Genomic DNA, 22,656 nt, shown 5'->3' on the forward strand with positions numbered 1-22,656 from the left:
GCTGTATTTTCAGCATGTTAGCTGTATTTTCAGTATGTTAGCTATGTTAGCTGTATTTTCAGTATGTTAGCTGTATTTTCAGCATGTTAGCTATATTTTCAGTATATTAGCTATGTTAGCTGTATTTTCAGCATGTTAGCTGTATTTTCAGCAGCTGTATTTTCAGCATGTTAGCTGTATGTTCAGTATGTTAGCTGTATTTTCAGCATGTTAGCTGTATTTTCAGCAGCTGTATTTTCAGCATGTTAGCTGTATGTTCAGTATGTTAGCTGTATTTTCAGCAGCTGTATTTTCAGCATGTTAGCTGTATTTTCAGCATGTTAGCTGTATTTTCAGCATGTTAGCTGTATTGTCAGTGTGTTAGCTGTATTTTCAGCATGTTAGCTGTATTTTCAGTGTGTTAGCTATATTTTCAGTATATTAGCTATGTTAGCTGTATTTTCAGCATGTTAGCTGTATTTTCAGTATGTTAGCTGTATTTTCAGCAGCTGTATTTTCAGCATGTTAGCTGTATTGTCAGTGTGTTAGCTGTTAGCTGTATTTTCAGTATGTTAGCTGTATTTTCAGCATGTTAGCTGTATTTTCAGCAGCTGTATTTTCAGCATGTTAGCTGTATGTTCAGTATGTTAGCTGTATTTTCAGCAGCTGTATTTTCAGCATGTTAGCTGTATTTTCAGCATGTTTGCTGTATTGTCAGTGTGTTAGCTGTATTTTCAGCATGTTAGCTGTATTTTCAGTATGTTAGCTGTATTTTCAGCATGTTTTCAGCATGTTAGCTGTATTTTCAGCATGTTAGCTGTATTTTCAGTATGTTAGCTGTATTTTCAGTATGTTAGCTATGTTAGCTGTATTTTCAGTATGTTAGCTGTATTTTCAGCATGTTAGCTATATTTTCAGTATATTAGCTATGTTAGCTGTATTTTCAGCATGTTAGCTGTATTTTCAGCAGCTGTATTTTCAGCATGTTAGCTGTATGTTCAGTATGTTAGCTGTATTGTCAGTATGTTAGCTGTATTTTCAGCAGCTGTATTTTCAGCATGTTAGCTGTATTTTCAGCATGTTAGCTGTATTGTCAGTGTGTTAGCTGTATTTTCAGCATGTTAGCTGTATTTTCAGTATGTTAGCTGTATTTTCAGTATATTAGCTATGTTAGCTGTATTTTCAGCATGTTAGCTGTATTTTCAGCAGCTGTATTTTCAGCATGTTAGCTGTATGTTCAGTATGTTAGCTGTATTGTCAGTATTTTAGCTGTATTTTCAGCATGTTAGCTGTATTTTCAGTATATTAGCTATGTTAGCTGTATTTTCAGCATGTTAGCTGTATTTTCAGTATGTTAGTTGTATTTTCAGCAGCTGTATTTTCAGCATGTTAGCTGTATTTTCAGCATGTTAGCTGTATTGTCAGTGTGTTAGCTGTTAGCTGTATTTTCAGTATGTTAGCTGTATTTTCAGCATGTTAGCTGTATTTTCAGTACTTTTCCTCCTTGTAGTGATCCATAATTATGATTTATAGGTTTAATGAAACAACATTACGAGATTTTCCTTCACAAAATAACAGAATTTGTAACACTACAGGTTTATACAATATTTAATTATACAATTGAATTGTTATTTAATTGTCAATATTTTTGTTCTTGAAAAAATAGGAAGTTATTATTATTTTTGGAATATACCATGATACTTGTCATACTCGTTAATGTTATTAGATGATCATCACTAACACTGCATTTGTTTCAGGAGCTATTTAATACATAAAAATAATGATAACCATTAATAAGCGCAATAATCACTTATTTTAAGTATTTTTTTGTTTATGCACAGATGTGAATGCAGTATTTGTATAAATATACAACTTTGTATATAAATGAATTCATACACCACAAGCTGCTAAAGGTGAATGACGTATAACTGCTTTAGAGTTATGTATTATTAGTGGTTTTGGGATCTGTTACTGAGGAAAATTTCCCTGGTTTCCTTTAAAAACACAACAACTTATAAACCGCGTTTCTCCTCAGAGAGAAGAGCGGCAAAATATATGAATGACCAGGAGATAGTAATGAGCAACCAATTAGAAGAGAGCTCGGGTCTTAGCCAATCAGAACGCGCTAGTGAGTTACCGGGTCACTGTTTTCTGCCTCATTAGGACTGAGCCGGCCGTGATTGGTCAAGAGTGACGAACGCTTCGCGCTTCATTGGGCGAGTAAGTACAAGCCGTTGCTAAGGGGCTGGACCAATCAGAGAGAGGCGGAAGTAGGAAGTAGGAGCGGTATCTAGGCAGGTTTAAGATCCCAAGGTATTTTTTTCTGTTTATTACAGTGGGAAAGTTTGGGTTTATTGCTGTTTGTTGTCTTCATTTAAAATAATAACAAAAATACTGAAGATTAATGTTAATAATGATAAATAACAATAAATATATCCCAGAGAGAGAGAGAGTGTGTGTTTGTGTGTGTGTGTGAGAGAGAGAGAGAGAGAGAGAGAGAGAGAGACTGTGAGACTGTGTGTGTGTGTGTGTGTGTGTGTGTGTGTGTGTGTGTGTGTGTGTGTGTGTGTGAGAGAGAGAGAGAGAGAGAGAAAGAAAGAAAGAAAGTGAGAGAGAGAGAGAGAGAGAGTGTGTGTGTGTGTGTGTGTGAGTGAGTGAGTGAGAGAGAAGAGAGAGTGAGTGTGTGTGTGTGTGTGTGTGTGTGAGAGAGAGAGAGAGAGTGAGTGAGTGAGTGAGTGTGTGTGTGTGTGTGTGTGTGTGTGTGTGTGTGTGTGTGTGTGTGTGTGTGTGAGTGAGTGAGTGAGTGAGAGAGAGAGAGAGACTGAGTGTATGAGTGTGTGAGAGAGTGAGTGTGTGTGTGTGTGTGTGTGTGTGAGTGAGAGAGAGAGACTGAGTGTGTGTGTGAGTGTGTGTGAGAGAGAGAGAGAGAGAGGAAGGAGGATTCAAGGGGAGATATTGATAGTGAGTGTGTGTGTATGTGTGAGTGTGTGTGTGTGAGAGTGTTTATACTTGGCTCTTGTTCGATCTTTCTGATGCAACCCACAGTGTGTTGTGGTGATGGTGGGGAGGTGGCATCTCCTGGGCTGCTTGTTTTGTTGTCCTTCTTTTTTTCCACTTCATTTCAGGAGCCAATGATGAGGCTGTTGCCATGGAACCAGCGCCAGAGTTTGCTTTTGCCTCCTGTCTCACCCCTTGTTCCTACCATCCTCATTTACCCTAGAAACAGAGTCACTACCACATCTATTTCAATCTTCTTACCTTGGCCTCTCTCTCTCTCTCTCTCTCTCTCTCTCTCTCTCTCTCTCTCTCTCTCTCTCTGTTCTGTACTGAAATCATCACAATGCTGCACTTTGATTCAGAGTGACAGTTGTGGCCTGGATCCTTTTCCTTCATGTGTTGCCTAGTTAACTTACTGCAGGCTGTAGATAACCTGACAGACCTCTATCTCTTCAGATGTAGCCTGAGATGCTAATGAATGGTTACGAATGCTCTACACTAATCTTTAACAATACGTGCACTAGAACTATGCCTATACCATCTAAAATATGCATGGAGCTCTTTTGTATTTATCTGACCTGACAATATCCATTAGCAGCCAAAAGCCTGAGGAGAGCTGGCCTTCAGAAACGATGATGTCATTGGAAAAAGCTCTGGAAAGTCAAGCAGGATTTTTCAGGTAAATGATGTATAATACACTCCTCCAGGGGCGTACACTTTATCTACACCCTAAAGCGTAGTCCTGAAGAGTGTAGGAATGTTGGCCATCGGAAAAAGTGATGTCATCAGTAAAGGTGTTGGAAAGAGGAGAGAAATGCGTCAACATAAAGAGTACCTGAGAACCTTCGGATGAACCATTTATCCCAAATTAAGGCAAAAAAAAAAAAAAACAAGAATAAAACTGATAGTTTTACTGGTTTGTTAAATTCATTTTGTCGTTAAGGAATTTGCATCTATAACCAACACTTGATCTTTAGGAATCTACTGAAGTCTAATACTGAGATAAACAGATGAATGCTGTGTGGTTTTTTTCTAAAGGGAAAATTGTGTTAAAACAGACAAGAAAGACGAACATCGTGCTGTTTGTTTCAGTGTCTTCATGGTCGCTTTGCTCAGTAATGATGAGGAGGATTACGGAGCGACCGTGCTAGTGTTTCTTTAATCCTGTGACAAAATCACATTTGGATTAACACATTGTGCCTTAATTCAAATTTAAAGCCATTTAAATGTGAGGAAACACACTGGCAGATAGATGGTTTCCACAGAGGATGTGGCTGTGATGTGTGGAAATTATTTCAACTGTGGTTTTGTCAGTTGTTCTGATTTCTGAATATATACACTGGTGTGTGTATGTATGTATGTATGTATGTATGTATGTATGTATGTATGTGTGTGTGTGTATGCATGATGCAGTGTGTATGTGTTTGTGTGTGCATGATGCAGTGTGTGTGTGTGTGTTTCTGTGTGCATGATGCAGTGTGTTGTGTGTGTTTGTGTGTGTGTGTGTGTGCATGATGCAGTGTGTGTGTGTGTGTGTGCATGATGCAGTGTGTGTGTGTGTGTGTGTGCATGATGCAGTGTGTGTGTGTGTGCATGATGCAGTGTGTGTGTGTGTGTGCATGATGCAGTGTTTCCATTACTTTGCACTTGCTACAGCTTGCATGTGTCTGAGCCACTTAATCACTTTGCTAGGGCTCACCATTCTTGATTTTTAGTGAATTTCTGAAAGAAAGGAAAATGAAAAGGTCTTAAGTTTTCAGTTGTTGGTTGTAGATGTTGCTAAAATCACGCCACTACACACAACATTGCAAAACATTTTCCCTGAATGTTATCTAGCTACTTTAGAGTGAAGGGAGTGAACTTACAATTGGGGCAATAAAATCAAGTGTTTCTCATGAATCCTTTTATTCATTTAAATGACTTGTTGATTGTTATTCAGTAGAACCATATAACCCCCTCCCCCCCATAAAGCTGCAGCAAAATGTTAACAAAGAGACAACAAAATACCTAATTGTCAGCGATATTTTATAATATGCTTGGATTTATGTCTTAAAAATAATTCGTTTCATACCCAGTCTGATACTCAGACCACTACAGCATGGCCTGGAGCAAACAAGAAGGGGTAAGAATAGACCACATCCTGAGATATGGCCAAAAAGATGAGGGTTATTGACACACACCCGATCGCAAATACAATTTATAGACGTTATAAAAAAAAAGCAATGACAGAAACAGTCTGAGTATAATGGTTTGATCATCATATACGGATTGTATTTGTTGATTCTCTGATCTGCTGTCAGTGTCATGCGCAAACGAACAATAACAATGACGTCACACGCAGCACTCTGTTGCGCTAAAGTTGGCGAGGTTATGGAGGAAGTAAGCATTTTCGCTTTTCTTTCTAAATGTTTGTGTAATGGCAGCACAGAGACGCAGTGTTTTTAAAATTTTCGGATGTCGAGGGCAACTTTTGATTATTTGATCCATTCTGTAGGCGTAGTCACGTTTGTGTGCGAACTCGCCGGCGCATAATTGTGACGAATGTCGATGTAGATTGACGTAAAAGTCGCATCAAATCCGCCTTGGTTGTTCACACTGCGGCCACATTGGAAAAAATCAGATTTGGGTCTGATTCAGGACCACATATGGAAGTGGTCTGAATCTGATTTGAAAAAAATCAGATCTGGGCTAGATTTGAGTGTTCACACGACTCCTGAAGAAGTCTGACTTGGTCACTTGACCCCAAAAAAAATCAGATTTGGGCCACTTTTACCTGTAGTGTGAACGTGGCCATAGTCAGTGAACAATAGGAATGGCACTGACAGTCAGTCAAAAACACCTGAGAATGAAACATCTAACTGTTGGGATATGAGAACGACCCCTCACCTCACATCTGTCTGTTCTCGTGTGTGTGTTTTGTTTTTAACTTGAATATAATGGGAATCTGAAACAGAGAGGAATTTCACTAAGGACAAAAGAGTAACTGGCGTCTGTGTGATACCAGAACGTGTCATGATACTGAAGAGAAGTAAAGTTTCCTTCCTCAGTCACCTGACAAGTCTGAACTTATAATGAAACCTCAGTCGAATAACCTCAAGCTTTACATCAGTTCTTCATTTATTATGTACATTATGAGTGTTGAATGCAGTATTTTAATCCTTGGGATCACTTATAACGATCACTAAACAGCTATGAGTTAGTACTGCTTTTAATCATTTGTTTACACGCGCCTCCATGCTCCTGAACACGTGTCACTTCTGACCCGGAAGTCGGAAATTAGGACTTTAGCTTTAAGCATAGCATGAAAAGGGGCGTGGTCTTGTGTCTGGGCGGGGGAAAAAAACACAACACAACAGAGCAGCTCGTTTAAAACAATATTAGCATATTGTGTGACGTGTGTGCGGTGGGCGTGGCTTCGGCCGAACTCGTGTCCAGGCAAAACACGAGCTTCTCTTAAAAAGCGCCTTTTTACAAACTAGTTGAACGGCGACGACAGAAAGGAGACGGAGGTGTGAGTGTGACTCGGATTTACACCTGGACATAACAGCTCGGCTTTCATCCTCATAGGGACATTTATAACTTACTATATCAAAGAAAAACAAAAAGTGGCGGTGAGTTTGGCTTCCTGTGCTTTTTATCTGTTTACAGCTGATCATGTAGATTTAGGTGGAATATTTATGGTGTAAAAGATAGTCACGTGTCAATATGCGTCGTTTTAATAATAATGATCATGATGTCATGCGATGAGTCGCTGTTTGATGATGCAACGATAAATAATAACAACAACAATAAATAACAATAATAATGACAAGAATGATTATTAATAATAATAATAATAATAACAATAACAACAATAATAATAGTAATAATAATTTGTGTTGCATGCAGAAGCACTAAAATGTGATTTGTTTTGGAGTAAATGAAAAAGGGAAGACAGGAGATTTGAGATTTACTGTAGAATCTCCAGATGAAGGTGAAAGTCTGGACTGTGAGATGATGTGATGGTGTGTTTTCGCCTCTCAGTGTCATGTGGACCTGCTACAGCTGATCAGTGTGTAGTGAGTGTGTGTTAGACTGAGACTGTGGAAATGAGTGTGTTTATGGGCTGTGAAGGTGTTCAGCGTGGAGTTTTTTTAGTGTGAAGATGTTCAGTGTGAAGGTATTTAGTATGGAGGTGTTCAGTGTTGAGTTTGTTAGTGTGAAGATGTTCAGTGTGGAGGTATTTAGTATGGAGGTGTTCAGTGTGAAGGTGTTCAGTGTTGAGTTTGTTAGTGTGGAGGTGTTCAGTGCGGAGGTGTTCAGTATGGAGGTGTTCAGTGCGGAGATGTCTGTGTTGAATTATGTCTTGTAGATGTTCATGATGAAGCCGTACGCTCTGGATCTGAATCCTACTAGTTTTTTTAGTGACAGGAGGATGTGCTAATTGTCTTTAAACCTGTTTCTGTAGGGGCTTGTAACTAGCTAATGTTAATTATCAGGTGTTAAATATCTAATTAACATAAATAAGTATTCTGAAATGAGCTCAGGACTGAGTGTTTTATTATTTTATCCACTCCATTGTTTCACAATGTTTATTTACCTCATTAACGCCAGGCCGTACTGTTGATGATCAGATTTACATACTGATAATTAGCATACTCATTAACGTGTTCTTTTCTGCATCTGAATCCAGAAAGCAGGGTTTAGAAAAACAGACTTGACCATAAGGATCACAGAACCTCTCGTCTCCATTTGAGACACTTGTTCAGACTTTTATGAATAGAGCGGATTTGAATCGGCTGCTTTGTTTTCCTCGAAACGCTGGAACTTTCCCTCATTTGACTGTGATGTGTCTGCAGTTTCGCTGATGTCAGAGCAGCGCTAATGTTTCTGTCAAAACATACAGAGATGACGATCGGCTCCGTTTGACCCGAACGATCCAAACATCTTCCACCGCTGACAGGAAGAGATTTAATAGTTACATTTTAAAATCTTATTTTTTTTTTTTTGCTATAAATTTTAAACGTATGTTCTGCATCGACGTGACACCCTGAGAAAGACGCTTACACATTCTCACCTGAGGGGAGAATCGCAGCTAGTCATGTAGCTAGCTGTGCCACCAGCTTGGCACAAAACTAACAGCGTCTCCATGATATTTTGGGTGGATTTGTGGATGAAATTTTACTTTTTTTTGGGGTAAAACATTTCTGGAGCAGGTCTTCGTCATGAACCTGGCTGTAAGTGGAAAGATCTTGCCAATGATAATTATATTTCATAGCAATAATTCTCATTTAACTAGCTGATTAGGAGGCGCTATCTGCCAAGCTAACCACTTTTTGAAGGAAAGAATGTTCATATATTTATCTATAAATGAGTGTTCTCCAGAATTATTGGCACCCTTTATGAACATGAATATATAAATGTATAATGTATACACAAATAACATTTAACCAGGTGATATTTATAACAAATATTCAGAACGATCGTGTGTCATTTTCGGAAGGGTGCCAATAGTTTCAGAACCACGGTAGATGTTTTATCAAATCGTTCAAGTATCTAAAGTAGAGTTACGTTTTTTTTCCTCGTTCAGGGTGATTTCCGCTGATGGAGGATGACGAGGAGGACACACCTTTACCGTTTACATCCAGTCCAATTGAGATCGAAGACACCAGACGAGAGAATATGCCACTGATCCAGACCACGCCACGCTTCCGGAACTCGGGCTCCATCCCAAACGCAGTCAGTCCGCTCCACCGTTCCCTTCACGGAGCCTTTGAATTGGGGCTTTTGTCTGCACCGTCAGGGTCCACAGATGATTCACAAGCACTTCTTCACAGTAAGCAAACACTGTAAGCAGACTAGCTTGTTTAGATGATGTGAAAATTATCTAAGCAATCTAGTTAGCCAGCTAGTGGTAACATGGTGTTGTGTTTAGCTAGCTGATCAGTAGACCAGTAGTTTACCAAAAACGGCTGATCAGACTTAACCTTAAGCTCCGCCTCTTGTTTATCTTTTACTCAACAAGACAATAAGTACATAATTGTCATAAAAAATACTCATGACGGTAGCAGACTTTTAGTGTGGCAGTGTTGCTATTTGGGACACAGCCGTGGAGAGTGAAACATGTTTTTTTTAATGTAAAACGATTAGCATGATGATGATGATGATGATTTTGCTCCGTGTGCAGATTTAATCCTCTTCCCTGGAGAAGACTCTGGTTTCACAGCTCTCGTTCCGCCTGCTTCAGAGCAATCGGGAGAAGACGACGAGCAGGATGAAGCGAAAGGAGAAGAGAGAGAGGAGGACAGGACGAGCTTGGAGGTGCAGATCGGACGGAAGCTGCGTGAGATCGGAGATCATTTTCAGCAGGAGCACATGCACCTGGTGAGAGCAACAGAGAGTTTACAGACAACCTCCAAGGTTTTATTTCATTTTATGACTTTGTGAACACGTAAAGAACAAAATTCTTCTTTGTTTGTAATCATCTCTGAAAGCGCAGCGTCGTTTTCCCACCTTTGGTGTCTGACTGCAGAGTCGGTAGAATAATAAATTATTTTCGATCATCTGAAACACGTTATGAGCTCAGACCTGACTGTACCCCCAAAAGCCCCGCCCACTCCAGTTCACCAGTTCACACAGAAACACTTGTTTATTGCTTTGTGGTCTCACATACGACATAATGTGATGACGCTTTCGTTAAAAATAGAGATGGAGGGAAAAAAACAACTTAGATTCAATTTATCAAATAATATAGAATCTTACTGCCCAGTTCTATAATTTATCTTCAAATGAACCCTGCATATTATTATTATTATTATTATTATTATTATTATTATTATTATTATTATTATTATATTATTATTGAGTCCAGCAGAAATGGGTTGGGTGTTTGGGTTGATGTAAATGTCTCACATGAACACACTGCTGAAGAACTGAAGTGAGAGAGAATGTGTGTGTGTGTGTGTGTGTGTGTGTGTGTGTGTGTGTGTGTGTGAGAGAGAGAGAGAGAGAGAGAGAGAGAGAGAGATTTATACTGCATGCTAAATTTAGAGCTATGATTCACCCATGACATCACCAGTACCGTGACCACTGTAGGTTAACCACTATAGGCTAATGTAAGCTTGTGTACATGTGACCAGGAGGTGTCTCTGAAGATCAAAGGAAACGGTTTATTATAATAATAATAATAATAATGAATTCAGTTATAAATATAGAGTTACATGAATTAATCTATTAAACATTTTTGTATGAGAGCAGAGTGTGTGAGGAGAGAGATCATGTGACATGGCTTATGCAACACACTGCAACACTTAGCCCTGCCTCCACTACGCTCTACTCTCCAAAACCCTTGATGACCCTGCGCCTGATTGGACAGTTTTAACGTATGCCCCGCCCCCCATCAGGCATTAAAGTCTGATTGACTGTTCAGAGGCAGAAGGAATAAAGAGCAGCAGCACGATCTAGTGGTAGTTCCTGAGAGACCATCAGAAGTCAGATGAGATGCTGAGTTGAGTTTATTATTAGATCTTTATGGAAGCGATTAATGAATAAACATCAGCGTTCTCTCAATGTGAATAGATTTGAGTTTATTCACGTCTGTTCTTTATTCTCTGCAATTCATGCAGTATTGGAGAAACCGACAGCCGATGTGGTGGCGCTTAGCAACGACGCTTTACGACTATCTGTTACCGAGGGAGTTCATTGGACACTGAGGAGGTGAAAGGATGAAGGAATCCTCCGTCTCTGGGTCCTAGTGTCTGCCCTCGGGGTTACCTGTGCCTGTGCTCGGGTTACAGGCCTTTTGAGGTGAACTTGGGAAACCGACAGGAAGTGAGAAGGAGTGCGAGTCGCCGCTGGACGGAGACGGTGTCCCACTACTGCTCGCAAAGAAGCCATCTTTACAATGGAGCTAGTTTTATGTTTTTTTTTTTATTCTTTCTCTTTTTTGTCGCTTATTATAAATTTGCCTATTAGTCTGCAAATGCCTTACAGTGGAAGCAAAGGACTTCAGGAAAGTTCCAGAAATTAGAAAATGTGAAGGAGAAGCCTCAAAAAACACAACAAACCTTTTAAAATGTATTTATTTTTTATTTTATTTGCTGGTTAATATTACGTTTTCCTGTCATATGTTTGAGAGTTTTCTAATGATCTCAGCACAAGTTTTATTGAACAGTTCGTTCTGTTTTGGAAGGAAAAACATCGTCACTGCACGTCTGTCGCCTTAAAATCAATTTAACATCTGAGCCTTTAACCTGAGCCTTTAAGATCCTCAGGGCTGAGAGACATTTTCACTAGCGCAATTATTCAGAAGTTTTCTATTCGCTTTACCACCGAGACGTTTTCTCTCTGAACCGGATGTTTTTTAAACACATCGTTTATCTTTTCCTGAAATTTGCTTTGTTCAGTATCGTAAATTATGTCCGTTTTTACATACAAAACTAAACGTGTAGGTTTTTTTTTTATCTAGGGTTTAAAATACTTTTAGTGCCACATTTAACAGGTTTATTAACGTTTAAATCAGAGACTTCAGGAAGTTAAACATTAAAATAGTGTGAAATGTTTTGTAAATGTGTTTACAGTCAGGTTTAAAAAACTAATTTTACTACAACAGTTTTTTACTTCATTGTTTTTTGTAATAAATGTTCTTATAAAAAATTAACTGCAAAATTTTTTGTATGAAGTTTTTTCTTCAAAAGATTTTAAATCCTGACTGTAAACAAAACAATGATGAAATTGGAACCGATTCATTGCTGTAAAGGCAATACTGTCTCCTGTCCAATCAACAATCAGACGGGAGATAAAAATCCGATTTCATTTCACTTGAATATTTCATCTGATGTACAATCTGCAGTTCTGATGAGAAACTTGGTTCAAGTTTGAGGAGCTGCTTTCTGTCTCGAAAAAACATCACTGCTCTCAAACGGGTTGTAAAAAACTCTCCCTTTTTTTTTTTTTTTAACTTTATTTATCGTAAGATTTTGTAAAGAAAAACAAAAACTAATGAATTTTAAAATATTGGAGGATAAAGAAGAGGAAGCCATTAATGAATAAATTCTGGTGCATGTTGTAATAGTTTTAAACTTAACAAGGCCCTCGTTCATAACACTGAGCTGATTTCTACACATTTTCATTCAGATCGTCCAAAACATTATTTAGTTTTACTTTATTTTTGTTTCCTTTCATATCAGAACATTTTCTTTTCGATCAGATTACGTCCCTGATCCAAGTCCATAAAACACTGTGAGCTGTATTTAGTCTAATTTAATCTAATCTAATTATAATCTGATCTAATTATAATCTGATCTAGTTCATTCTAATCTAATTTGGTTTATTACAATGGAAACCAGTGACACAAAGTTCAACACTGAGTTCTTTTATAAGATTAGAAATTTTCATCTAATATAAACATGTACAATCTTAACACTCACTTTTATATCAAGCTTAAATAAATAAGGGCCAGTACATTCATTTATTTATTTATCTATCTATTTATTTATTTTAAAGAATTTAGACCTTTTTCCCCTGTAAAGATCCTGTGTCCAATGATGAGGCCTGATTTTGTCACATGACCAGCTAATGAATTGGACCTAACGCATTCTTTTTTCTTTCTTTCTTTTTTCAAGGACCTTGATGTTTGTTGGTATAAACTGAGTTGGAAATGAATAAGAATAAGAATAGTATTTATTTATTTTTGTTTGTAAAATAAATAGGAAATTAATTCGTATTCGCGCAAATATGAACGGTTTATCGATTTATTCATAATTCTGATAAATGTAAAATAAAAAAAATCACATTTATTAAATCTTTAAATGCTTTATTTAGGAGTGATAGAACAGGAAGGGAGCAAAATTTGATTATATTTCTATATGACAGGCATGTGCCGATCTATATGACAATATTCATCACACACACGTTTCTCTGCACTGAAGGTGTGATGACGAGCTCATGGCTTTATTCCCGCAGCAAGCTGTGGTGATGTGATGAGATCCTGATCACGATATATCAGCACATGCCTAGAGTTTCTGTCTCTCACCTTCTTCTTTCACCACCACAAACTCTTTATATTTCAGTTGTGAAACAAGTTTAATTAATTTCTTTTATCTGAAGTGCAAACTTTGTTTCACTCATTACTATAAATGATGATTTTATCAGACAATCAGACTCTTAGACGTGCCTTAGGGCCGAACACACACCAGCTCCATCGCTAAGCTTCACACCTTCAGAGTTCAACTGCAGAAACCTGCCAACTTGTGGCTGATGTCGGCTTTACCGCGAGCGCCTGATCAATCACACTGCTGCCAAACACACACACACACACACACACACACACACACAAACCCATTACAGTCACGACTCATGCGGCTCGTTCATGTTTCGGTGCTAAACAAGATGTCCACCTGTGTTCTATTTTTCTATCACGATACTGTCCTCACATTTGATCGGTTTTCCGACACGTCAGTGATTTCAGTCACTTGGTGAATTATTGGATTCTTTTATTAAACACAGCACTTCTGCTGGTCACTCTACAGGTTCCCTACTTAGGGAGACTCCTTCAGCTCCTGATGAAGTGACATGAGAACAGACCAGAATGTCCTTTTAAAACAAACACCAACAGATTACAGATTTTAATCCCCTCGTGTTCACGCTTTTAATGCAGAAGTTTCAGGAAAGTGTTTTTTTTTTGCCGCATCACTTTCACTCCCTGGCAGGAATTTAGCTTCTTGCTTGAAACTAAGACTATTTTAATGCCCTTTCAAGTGCACTGTTTTAGAGACTTCAGTGTTGTAGAAAAGCCCTTTTTATTTTCTTCTTAAAATTGTTCATTTGATGTTACAAATGTTTTTTTATTATGTTTGTAGAACAAATGATTAAACTCTTCTGATTCCATTCCTATGTGGAGATGATGTGCTTTTTATAGAATAAATGCTAATCATATCACAAATGCTGTTAAATCTTTTTTTCTATAATCAATAAAGATGTACATTAAAAAAAGTTTGGGGTTTGATTTGAAAATCTTTAAACCAAATGTTTAATGTTTTTAAAATTTAAATCAGAACCGATTAATAATAAATAACCAGAACAAATTAACAAATGAACAGATCTAATTTAACTGGAAAATGCAGCAAAAAATACTAAAAATGTAATATATATATTTTTAAGTTTTGAAATTGTTTTATTAGACTGGTAAAAAATATTTACTTCTCTTTCTTATTGTGAAGCAGCTGAACCTGAGCATGTCCCCAGGTGAACCTGAGTAAAAGCTAATTAATTGTAATAAAGAATAAAAAGCTGCGGATGAACAGAACGCTGAATGTGTTCATAAATCAGTTTGGGTTGGAATTTAAACCCTTTATTCATTTTTTATGAAATTTCATCAGTAAAAATGTTTAAAAACATGATTTTTAAAAACCAAAAAACATTTTTTTAGTTAATTATTTAATCACACACTGAAACATAATTACTTTACAAATGGCACATTTTCAAGTAGAAAAGTTACAGAAAATAAACCTTTTTTTTTTGGTTACAAAAACATTCACATTTATTCCAGTTATTTAAATCACTTTACAGCACAAATGTTTATAAAATTATTTTATTAGGGAGTGGGGGTTAGGGAGTAGGGGTTAGGGAGTAGGGGTTAGGGGGTAGGGGTTAGGGAGTGGGGGTTAGGGAGTAGGGGTTAGAGAGTAGGGGTTAGGGAGTAGGGGTTAGGGGTTAGGGAGTAGGGGTTAGAGAGTAGGGGTTAGGGGGTAGGGGTTAGGGAGTGGGGGTTAGGGAGTGGGGGTTAGGGAGTAAGGGTTTGGGAGTAGGGGTTAGAAAGTATGGGTTAGGGAGTAGGGGTTAGAAAGTATGGGTTAGGGAGTAGGGGTTAGAAAGTATGGGTTAGGGAGTAGGGGTTAGAGAGTAGGGGTTAGGGAGTGGGGGTTAGGGAGTGGGGGTTAGGGAGTGGGGGTTAGGGAGTAGGGGTTAGGGAATAGGGGTTAGGGAGTAGGGGTTAGGGAATGGGGTTAGAGAGTAGGGGTTAGGGGTTAGGGAGTAGGGGTTAGGGAGTAGGAGTTAGGGAGTAGGGTTTGGGGTTTAGTGTTAGGGAGTAGGGGTTAGAGAGTAGGGGTTAGAGAGTAGGGAGTAGGGGTTAGGGAGTGGGGGTTAGGGAGTAGGGGTTAGGGAGTAGGGGTTTGGGGTTTAGTGTTAGGGAGTAGGGGTTAGGGAGTAGGGGTTAGGGGTTAGAGAGTAGGGGTTAGGGAGTAGGGGTTTGGGGTTTAGTGTTAGGGAGTAGGGGTTAGGGAGTAGGGGTTAGGGAGTAGGGGTTAGGGAGTGATGTTTATACGGTTAATAAAACTGTTGATCAGATTTTGAAAGATTTAAATACTAATGTTAGAAATAATAGAGTTTAATTCCTTTGGACTTTTTGAAATGTGAACCTGTTATTAATAATTTATTTAAAAAATTCCACTCAAGGCCGAATACGCAAGTCTAGTGGATTAAACACCACCGCACGGAGCTACACGATTCTCCTTGTGATGATTTCATACGTTGGAAATATTTTTGGACACACTGACTAAAGTGCAAGTCAGAGAGTAGGGGTTAGGGAGTAGGGGTTAGGGAGTAGGGGTTAGGGAGTAGGGGTTAGGGAGTAGGGGGTAGGGGTTAGGGGGTAGGGGTTAGGGAGTGGGGGTTAGGGAGTAGGGGTTAGGGAGTAGGGGTTAGAAAGTATGGGTTAGGGAGTAGGGGTTAGAAAGTATGGGTTAGGGAGTCGGGGTTAGGGAGTGGGGGTTAGGGAGTAGGGGTTAGGGAATAGGGGTTAGAGAGTAGGGGTTAGGGAGTAGGGGTTAGGGAGTAGGGTTTGGGGTTTAGTGTTAGGGAGTAGGGGTTAGGGAGTAGGGGTTAGGGAGTAGGGAGTGGGGGTTAGGGAATAGGGGTTAGGGAGTAGGGGTTAGAGAGTAGGGAGTAGGGGTTAGGGAGTGGGGGTTAGGGAGTAGGGGTTAGGGAGTAGGGGTTTGGGGTTTAGTGTTAGGGGTTAGGGAGTAGGGGTTAGGGGTTAGAGAGTAGGGGTTAGGGAGTAGGGGTTTGGGGTTTAGTGTTAGGGAGTAGGGGTTAGGGAGTAGGGGTTAGGGAGTAGGGGTTAGGGAGTGATGTTTATACGGTTAATAAAACTGTTGATCAGATTTTGAAAGATTTAAATACTAATGTTAGAAATAATAGAGTTTAATTCCTTTGGACTTTTTGAAATGTGAACCTGTTATTAATAATTTATTTAAAAAATTCCACTCAAGGCCGAATACGCAAGTCTAGTGGATTAAACACCACCGCACGGAGCTACACGATTCTCCTTGTGATGATTTCATACGTTGGAAATATTTTTGGACACACTGACTAAAGTGCAAGTCAGAAATGAAGTGTTTTACACTCTTTTCACTTTCATTTGATCACAGCGGGAACATGAAATAATATCAGGTCTGGGACACGTCCAGAGTGGACTGATGGTGTTTATGTGGACTGTATAGTGAATTAGGGTGTGTGGATTGGGACATGCCCACAGTGGACTCAGACATTTGAATATAAACATGATAATTTGGACAATAAATAAAAATACTGCTTGAACACAAAAATGAATGTGTGTGTGTGTGTGTGTGTGTGTGTGTGTGTGAGTGTGTGTGAGGAGTGGGGTTACATTCTTGTAGCTGGTCCAACAGCAATAGAATTCACATGTGATCCATTTGATTTTACCTGAAACCACACACACACACACACACACACACACACACACACACACACACACACGTAAAGACAAAAGGCTAGAATCTGAAATATACCTTTTTGTAGTGGTATTAAGTGTAGTATATAGTTTGGGACACAGTCTATAGCTGTGTGTGTGTGTGTGTGTGTGTGTATATGTGTGTAGTTTATGAAGAACATCATATCATTGTTCACACTTTCTTCAGATTCAATTCTATTTTTGTTCATTAATAACATTTAACTGACTTTTTCTTAAACCAAGCAGAAGCATCACTGTTGTTTGGTTGCTAAGCGATAAAGTGATGCAGTGATTTCCTTAAGCAGGACGTATTCTTTAAACAATTCATATTTCTGAGAGCAAACACAAGTGAATAAAAAACAGCTTTAATGACATGAAGGAACATTAAAGCTACAGCTCAGAGTGTGGTGTGGTGAAGTGGGGATTATTCCTCAGACACATCAACAAAATACACACAAGTTTTCATTCACTGTTAATTAAACATCACACTTTTTATCCATTTCTAGATACACTGGATGTTTGTTATAGTTCTCACTTGTTATAAAAACTCTTCCCTCATCGGCTTCTCTTTATTTTCTCTTTTCGCAAAAAACAAACAAAAAACTCCTCTGTCCTGAAGATGTGGAAAACTTCAAGTTCCAGTCTGACACTGGAGACTCCTTCACCACATCACACACACGCGCACACGCTCGCACGCTCGTGCACACACACGTGCTCACACACGTGCTCACACACGTGCTCACACACGTGCTCACACACGTGCTCACACACGTGCACACACAAAACCAGACACAATTTCCACAATTTAACGGAAGTGACGTCTTTGTTCCTTGGCTGTTTCCTGTTATATGTTGAGTAAATACAAGACAGCAGCAGGTGGCGCTCTACACACCGTGATACTGCGTTAATGTATTTATTCATGTGAGTAAAAATTTCAGCATTAAATATAGGACCCTGGTGTTCAGAGACTGCATGCTCTCTCAGCCCAGAGACTCAACGTAATGAGATTTTGCCTGGACTACAGCAGAGAAGCGAGAAGGCTGGATTCTGACTAGCAGACTGTAGGAAATATAACACACACTTAATATTTAAAGATTAAAGGACATGAATCATATAAAGAGGAACGTTGCTCTGAGACGAGAGAGACGTGGAAATAAGAATAAGTCCTGTTTGAGGAAATCACTCTCAGTCCGCTAGGAAATGATGCCGTCACTGTGTTTTAGCATGAAAGCATGCTAGCATGAAGCGGTGGCGTGATTTAGCATGATGGAGTGTTAGCGCGATTTAGCGTACCTGTGCTTACGTGTGTTGAGAGGTGATTGATTGATCAGTAGTTAATCGGAGTCGTAGCACCGTAATCCAGAACGACTGCAGCCTGAGGGGGAGGTGGTGGGTGGTGTGAGGGGGTGAAGGGGAGTGAAATGGACATGAAGCTTCATGTGACAAGCGTGATTCAGTACAGCTAACACACAGATAAAGCAGGAAGAGTGATAAAGGGTGACATGTGGTAGCAGAAACACACACACACACACACATACACAAACACAAACACCCACAAACACCCACACACATACACACATATACACAAACACACACACGCACATCCACACAAACACACACCCATCCACACAAACACACACAAACACACACACAAACACACACACACACAAACACACACAAACACAAACACACACCCATCCACACAAACACATACAAAAACAAATACACAAACACACCCATCCACACAAATCCACACAAACACACACAAGTAGTTAGCAATGAAAATACAGAAATAGTAGACGAAGCTCCACGACATGACACACAGACACAGTTAATCTCTCACTCTAGCCGTCACCTGCTGTTTACTTACAGACGTCTTGGTTAACTGATTTGCATTCTGCCTGCGGAGCTCCGACTTAATAAATCCTACAAATAAAGAAAAAAATAGAGGAACCATGAGAAGGTGAGCCACAGAAAATGAGGAGGAATGAGAAGAGGGAAGGCAGAGAAACAGAAAGAGGAGAGAAAAGGATTAAAGTGAAAGAAAAAAAAAGAATATAATGGAATAGAAAATAATGTAAAAATCTTTATACAGCTTCTGCAGATCATCTGAGATCTGACTTGACCCTTCACTCTGCACTGCCCTTTTCTTCCTGTGTGTGTGCGTATGTGTGTGTGCATGTGTGTGTGTGCATGTGTGTGTATGTGTGTGTGTGTGCGTGTGTGTGCGTATGTGTGTGTGCATATCTGTGTGTGCATGTGTGCACGCGTATGTGTGCACATGCGTGTGTGTGTATTTGTGTGTGTGCATATCTGTGTATGTGTGTGTGCATATCTGTGTGTGCGTGTGTGCACGCGTATGTGTGTGCACATGTGTGTGTGTGTATTTGTGTGTGTGCATATCTGTGTATGTGTGTGTGTATGTGTCTGTACATATGTATGTGTGTGCACGTGTGTGTGTATTTGTGTGTGTGCATATCTGTGAGTGTGTATGTGTGTGTATGTGTCTGTACATATGTGTGTGTGTACATGTGTGTGTGTGTGAAAATCGTACCTGTTATAATAGTCCCGATGATCAGAAATGCACACAGGAACAGATTCCCTGCCAGTGTGCTGAAAGTGTAAATGATCTTCCCCTGACAGATGGTGAAAATAATCCCAAACACCTGCACACACACACGCACACCAGCACACACACACACACGTACACCAGCACACACACGCACACAAGCACACACACTTAATTTAAATATCTGCACACATATACACACACATATTGCACCCAAACACACTCACACACACCTGAGCTGAGCAGTTGAGCAGGCCTGAGGACGTCCCCTCAGATTCAGGATAGGTGAGTTCAACTGCAAACTCAAACCCCAGAGGCAGATACCCTGTCATAAAGAATCTGAAAACACACACACACACACAGTATAATACAATAAAAAAAAAACTGAAAAATGTTTTAATAATTAATTAGACAATAACTAACTTTTACATACACAATAAAATACAATAAAACAAAATAAAATACAATAGTTCCTATATAATTCCTATATAATATATAATAAAATAACTAAAGACTTTTAAAAATATTTTAAATATATAAATAAATAGTACAACAATAATGAAGATAAACAAACAAAATAAATAAAAATAGCTAAAAAAAAAAGATCAAAAAAGCAAGCAAAAAAGAAAGGAAAGAACGAAATGAGGAGTAAGGAGGTGGGTGGGTCAGTGAGGAGGAGGAGGAGTTTATTACCCGAGAGCTCCAGCAGTGATGAAGACGAGCCACAGGTGACCGAGATCCAGGGTGAAGGCGTAAACGGCTAAACCAACCAGAGACATCACGTACACGGCCAGTGTAGTCTGTCTTATCACACACAGACACACATACACACACACACACACACACACACACACAGACACACATGTCTCTCAGTCCATAGGAATACAGCATGGAAGTGAAATGTATCAGTAAGAATGGAATGCGGTGTGCGTGTATGTGTGTGTGTGTGTGAAATGACTTCATAAACTTTCCTCCAGTTTAACATCAAACATCAAAAGCTTATGCACTGAGGCTCCACCCACTGAACCCTCACCAACCACCAGGTGATGAATCTGAACTGATTTTTTTTCCCACACAGATTTCATGTCTTTTATTTATCTATCATATAGCGACCAGCTGAGAAAATATTCAATGAGGAAAGCTGGTGAAAGGTCAGAGGTCATCAGGATCCCATTGTTCCAGCAGCTGAATAAACAAACATGAGAATTAAACCAAACAGCAGTGTTTTGTGTGTGTGTGTGATCCAAGTAATAGATATAATCTGTACATTCACTCTATTTTTATTAGCTTTCTTCTTACGTCCTCGTGAATGTCTTTGGATCAGATTTACACGACTAACACATAACTGAGTAAATCTACGGAAGGTGTAATAAACTGTAATGAACTGTAATGGTGTATTGAAGGTGAAATGAACTGTAATGAACTGTAATGAAGGTGTAATGAAGGTGCAATGAACTGTAATAAAGGTGTAATGAAGGTGTATTGAAGGTGTAATGAACTGTAATGAGGGTGTAATGAACTGTATTGAAGGTGTAATGAAGGTGTAATGAACTGTAATGAACTGTAATGAAGGTGTAATGAACTGTAATGAAGGTGTAATGAACTATAATGAAGGTGTAATGAACTGTAATGAGGGTGTAATGAACTGTATTGAAGGTGTATTGAAGGTGTAATGAACTGTAATGAACTGTAATGAAGGTGTAATGAACTGTAATGAAGGTGTAATGAACTATAATGAACTGTAATGAAGGTGTAATGAACTGTAATGAAGGTGTAATGAACTGTAATGAAGGTGTAATGAACTGTAATGAACTGTAATGAAGGTGTAATGAACTATAATGAACTGTAATGAAGGTGTAATGAACTGTAATGAAGGTGTAATGAACTGTAATGAAGGTGTAATGAACTGTAATGAACTGTAATGGTGTAATGAAGGTGTAATGAACTGTAATGAACTGTAATGAAAGTGTAATGAAGGTGTAATGAAGGTGCAATGAACTGTAATAAAGGTGTAATGAAGGTGTATTGAAGGTGTAATGAACTGTAATGAGGGTGTAATGAACTGTATTGAAGGTGTAATGAAGGTGTAATGAACTGTAATGAAGGTGTAATGAACTGTAATGAAGGTGTAATGAACTATAATGAACTGTAATGAAGGTGTAATGAACTGTAATGAGGGTGTAATGAACTGTATTGAAGGTGTAATGAAGGTGTAATGAACTGTAATGAACTGTAATGAAGGTGTAATGAACTGTAATGAAGGTGTAATGAACTATAATGAACTGTAATGAAGGTGTAATGAACTGTAATGAAGGTGTAATGAAGGTGTAATGAAGGTGTAATGAAGGTGTAATGAAGGTGTAATGAACTGTAATGAAGGTGTAATGAAGGTGTAATGAACTGTAATGAAGGTGTATTGAAGGTGTAATGAACTGTAATGAAGGCGTAATGAAGGTGTAATGAAGGTGTAATGAACTGTAATGAAGGTGAATGAAGGTGTAATGAACTGTAATAAACTGTAATAAGTGTGTAATGAAGGTGTAATGAACTGTAATGGTGTAATGAAGGTGTGGAGCTCTGGGTTTCTTTAATTCTTACTTGTAGGTTTTGGTTCTGTCCAGCCAGATCCCACAGATGAGTGAGCCGATCATACCAGCAATGACGATGGTGAGACCGATTCTCCCAGCATTCACCTCTTCACCCTGAAACACCAGGAGATTTAAGTTGAACCACACCCACATACACACGCACGCATGCACACACACTCACGCACACATACACACGCACGCACACATACTGTACACATGCACACACAATCACACACACGCACACATACGCACACACCCACATACACACGCACGCACACTCGTGCACACAGGGTGAAGGTTGATGTAAACAAATGAATGTTTACCCTTAAACACACACTGCCCTGTAATGTTTCTGCCCTGTAATATTTCTGCCCTGTAATGTTTCTGCCCTGTAATGTTTCTGCACGATTTTCTTAATGATCAACAGAAACACAAAACTAACACAGTTAGTAGTGAGTAGTCCAGTAGTGAGACTGTGGCAGATTTAATATTGGAACATTGTTCAGACAAAAACGCCTTACGATTCTTTAACTAAAGTGACATGTACCAAATGTTCCTTTGCTGTAAACACTGTTAATTAATTATATAATTAATACATTTACTGATTCTCCATACAGTGGGATGTTTGTACTAAACACAAGTTGTGCTTGAAATAATTATGAATAAAAATAATAATTATTATTACACTATCTTGTGCTTCTCACATGTGAAATAGTCTCCATGGTCCTAGTCATCTGTGTGTGAACAGAAGTAAAATCTGCTTCAATCTCACCGGGAAGTGTTTGATGATC

General features: G+C 38.9%; 2 protein-coding genes across 6 annotated transcripts in view; one reads left to right on the top strand and one right to left on the bottom strand.

The window, feature by feature from the left end:
• The first annotated feature begins 2,234 nt into the window (after positions 1–2,234).
• Positions 2,235–13,897, top strand: bmf2 (BCL2 modifying factor 2). 4 transcript variants are annotated; one of them, XM_060883923.1, is made up of 5 exons: positions 2,235–2,292; positions 3,572–3,655; positions 8,546–8,791; positions 9,143–9,339; positions 10,581–13,897. In XM_060883923.1, the coding sequence occupies exons 3-5, from the start codon at positions 8,560–8,562 to the stop codon at positions 10,665–10,667; spliced, it is 516 nt and encodes a 171-aa protein (XP_060739906.1). In that variant the 5' UTR covers positions 2,235–2,292; positions 3,572–3,655; positions 8,546–8,559; the 3' UTR covers positions 10,668–13,897. The 4 variants fall into 4 exon arrangements, with proteins under 4 accessions (XP_060739906.1, XP_060739905.1, XP_060739904.1 ...); XM_060883922.1 differs by lacking the exon at positions 2,235–2,292 and having other exon boundaries at positions 3,308–3,655; XM_060883921.1 differs by lacking the exons at positions 2,235–2,292; positions 3,572–3,655 and adding an exon at positions 6,365–6,587.
• A 2,119-nt stretch (positions 13,898–16,016) lies between these two features.
• Positions 16,017–22,656, bottom strand: part of flvcr2b (FLVCR choline and putative heme transporter 2b) — a 12,074-nt gene continuing 5,434 nt past the window's right edge. The window contains exons 4-11 of one of the 2 annotated variants that reach the window (XM_060883431.1): positions 22,638–22,656; positions 21,876–21,979; positions 19,971–20,081; positions 19,511–19,616; positions 19,263–19,374; positions 18,579–18,634; positions 18,002–18,083; positions 16,017–16,680 (exon numbers count right to left, since the gene is read on the bottom strand). The exon at positions 22,638–22,656 is cut by the window's right edge and continues 49 nt beyond it. In XM_060883431.1, coding sequence (XP_060739414.1) covers positions 18,036–18,083; positions 18,579–18,634; positions 19,263–19,374; positions 19,511–19,616; positions 19,971–20,081; positions 21,876–21,979; positions 22,638–22,656 — 556 coding nt within the window. In that variant the 3' untranslated portion in view covers positions 16,017–16,680; positions 18,002–18,035. The remainder of the gene's footprint in view (positions 16,681–18,001; positions 18,084–18,578; positions 18,635–19,262; positions 19,375–19,510; positions 19,617–19,970; positions 20,082–21,875; positions 21,980–22,637) is intronic. The other variant, XM_060883430.1, reaches the window with a different exon arrangement.

The sequence above is a fragment of the Tachysurus vachellii genome, chromosome 12 (assembly GCF_030014155.1).
Source record: "Tachysurus vachellii isolate PV-2020 chromosome 12, HZAU_Pvac_v1, whole genome shotgun sequence".
NCBI lineage: Eukaryota > Metazoa > Chordata > Actinopteri > Siluriformes > Bagridae > Tachysurus > Tachysurus vachellii.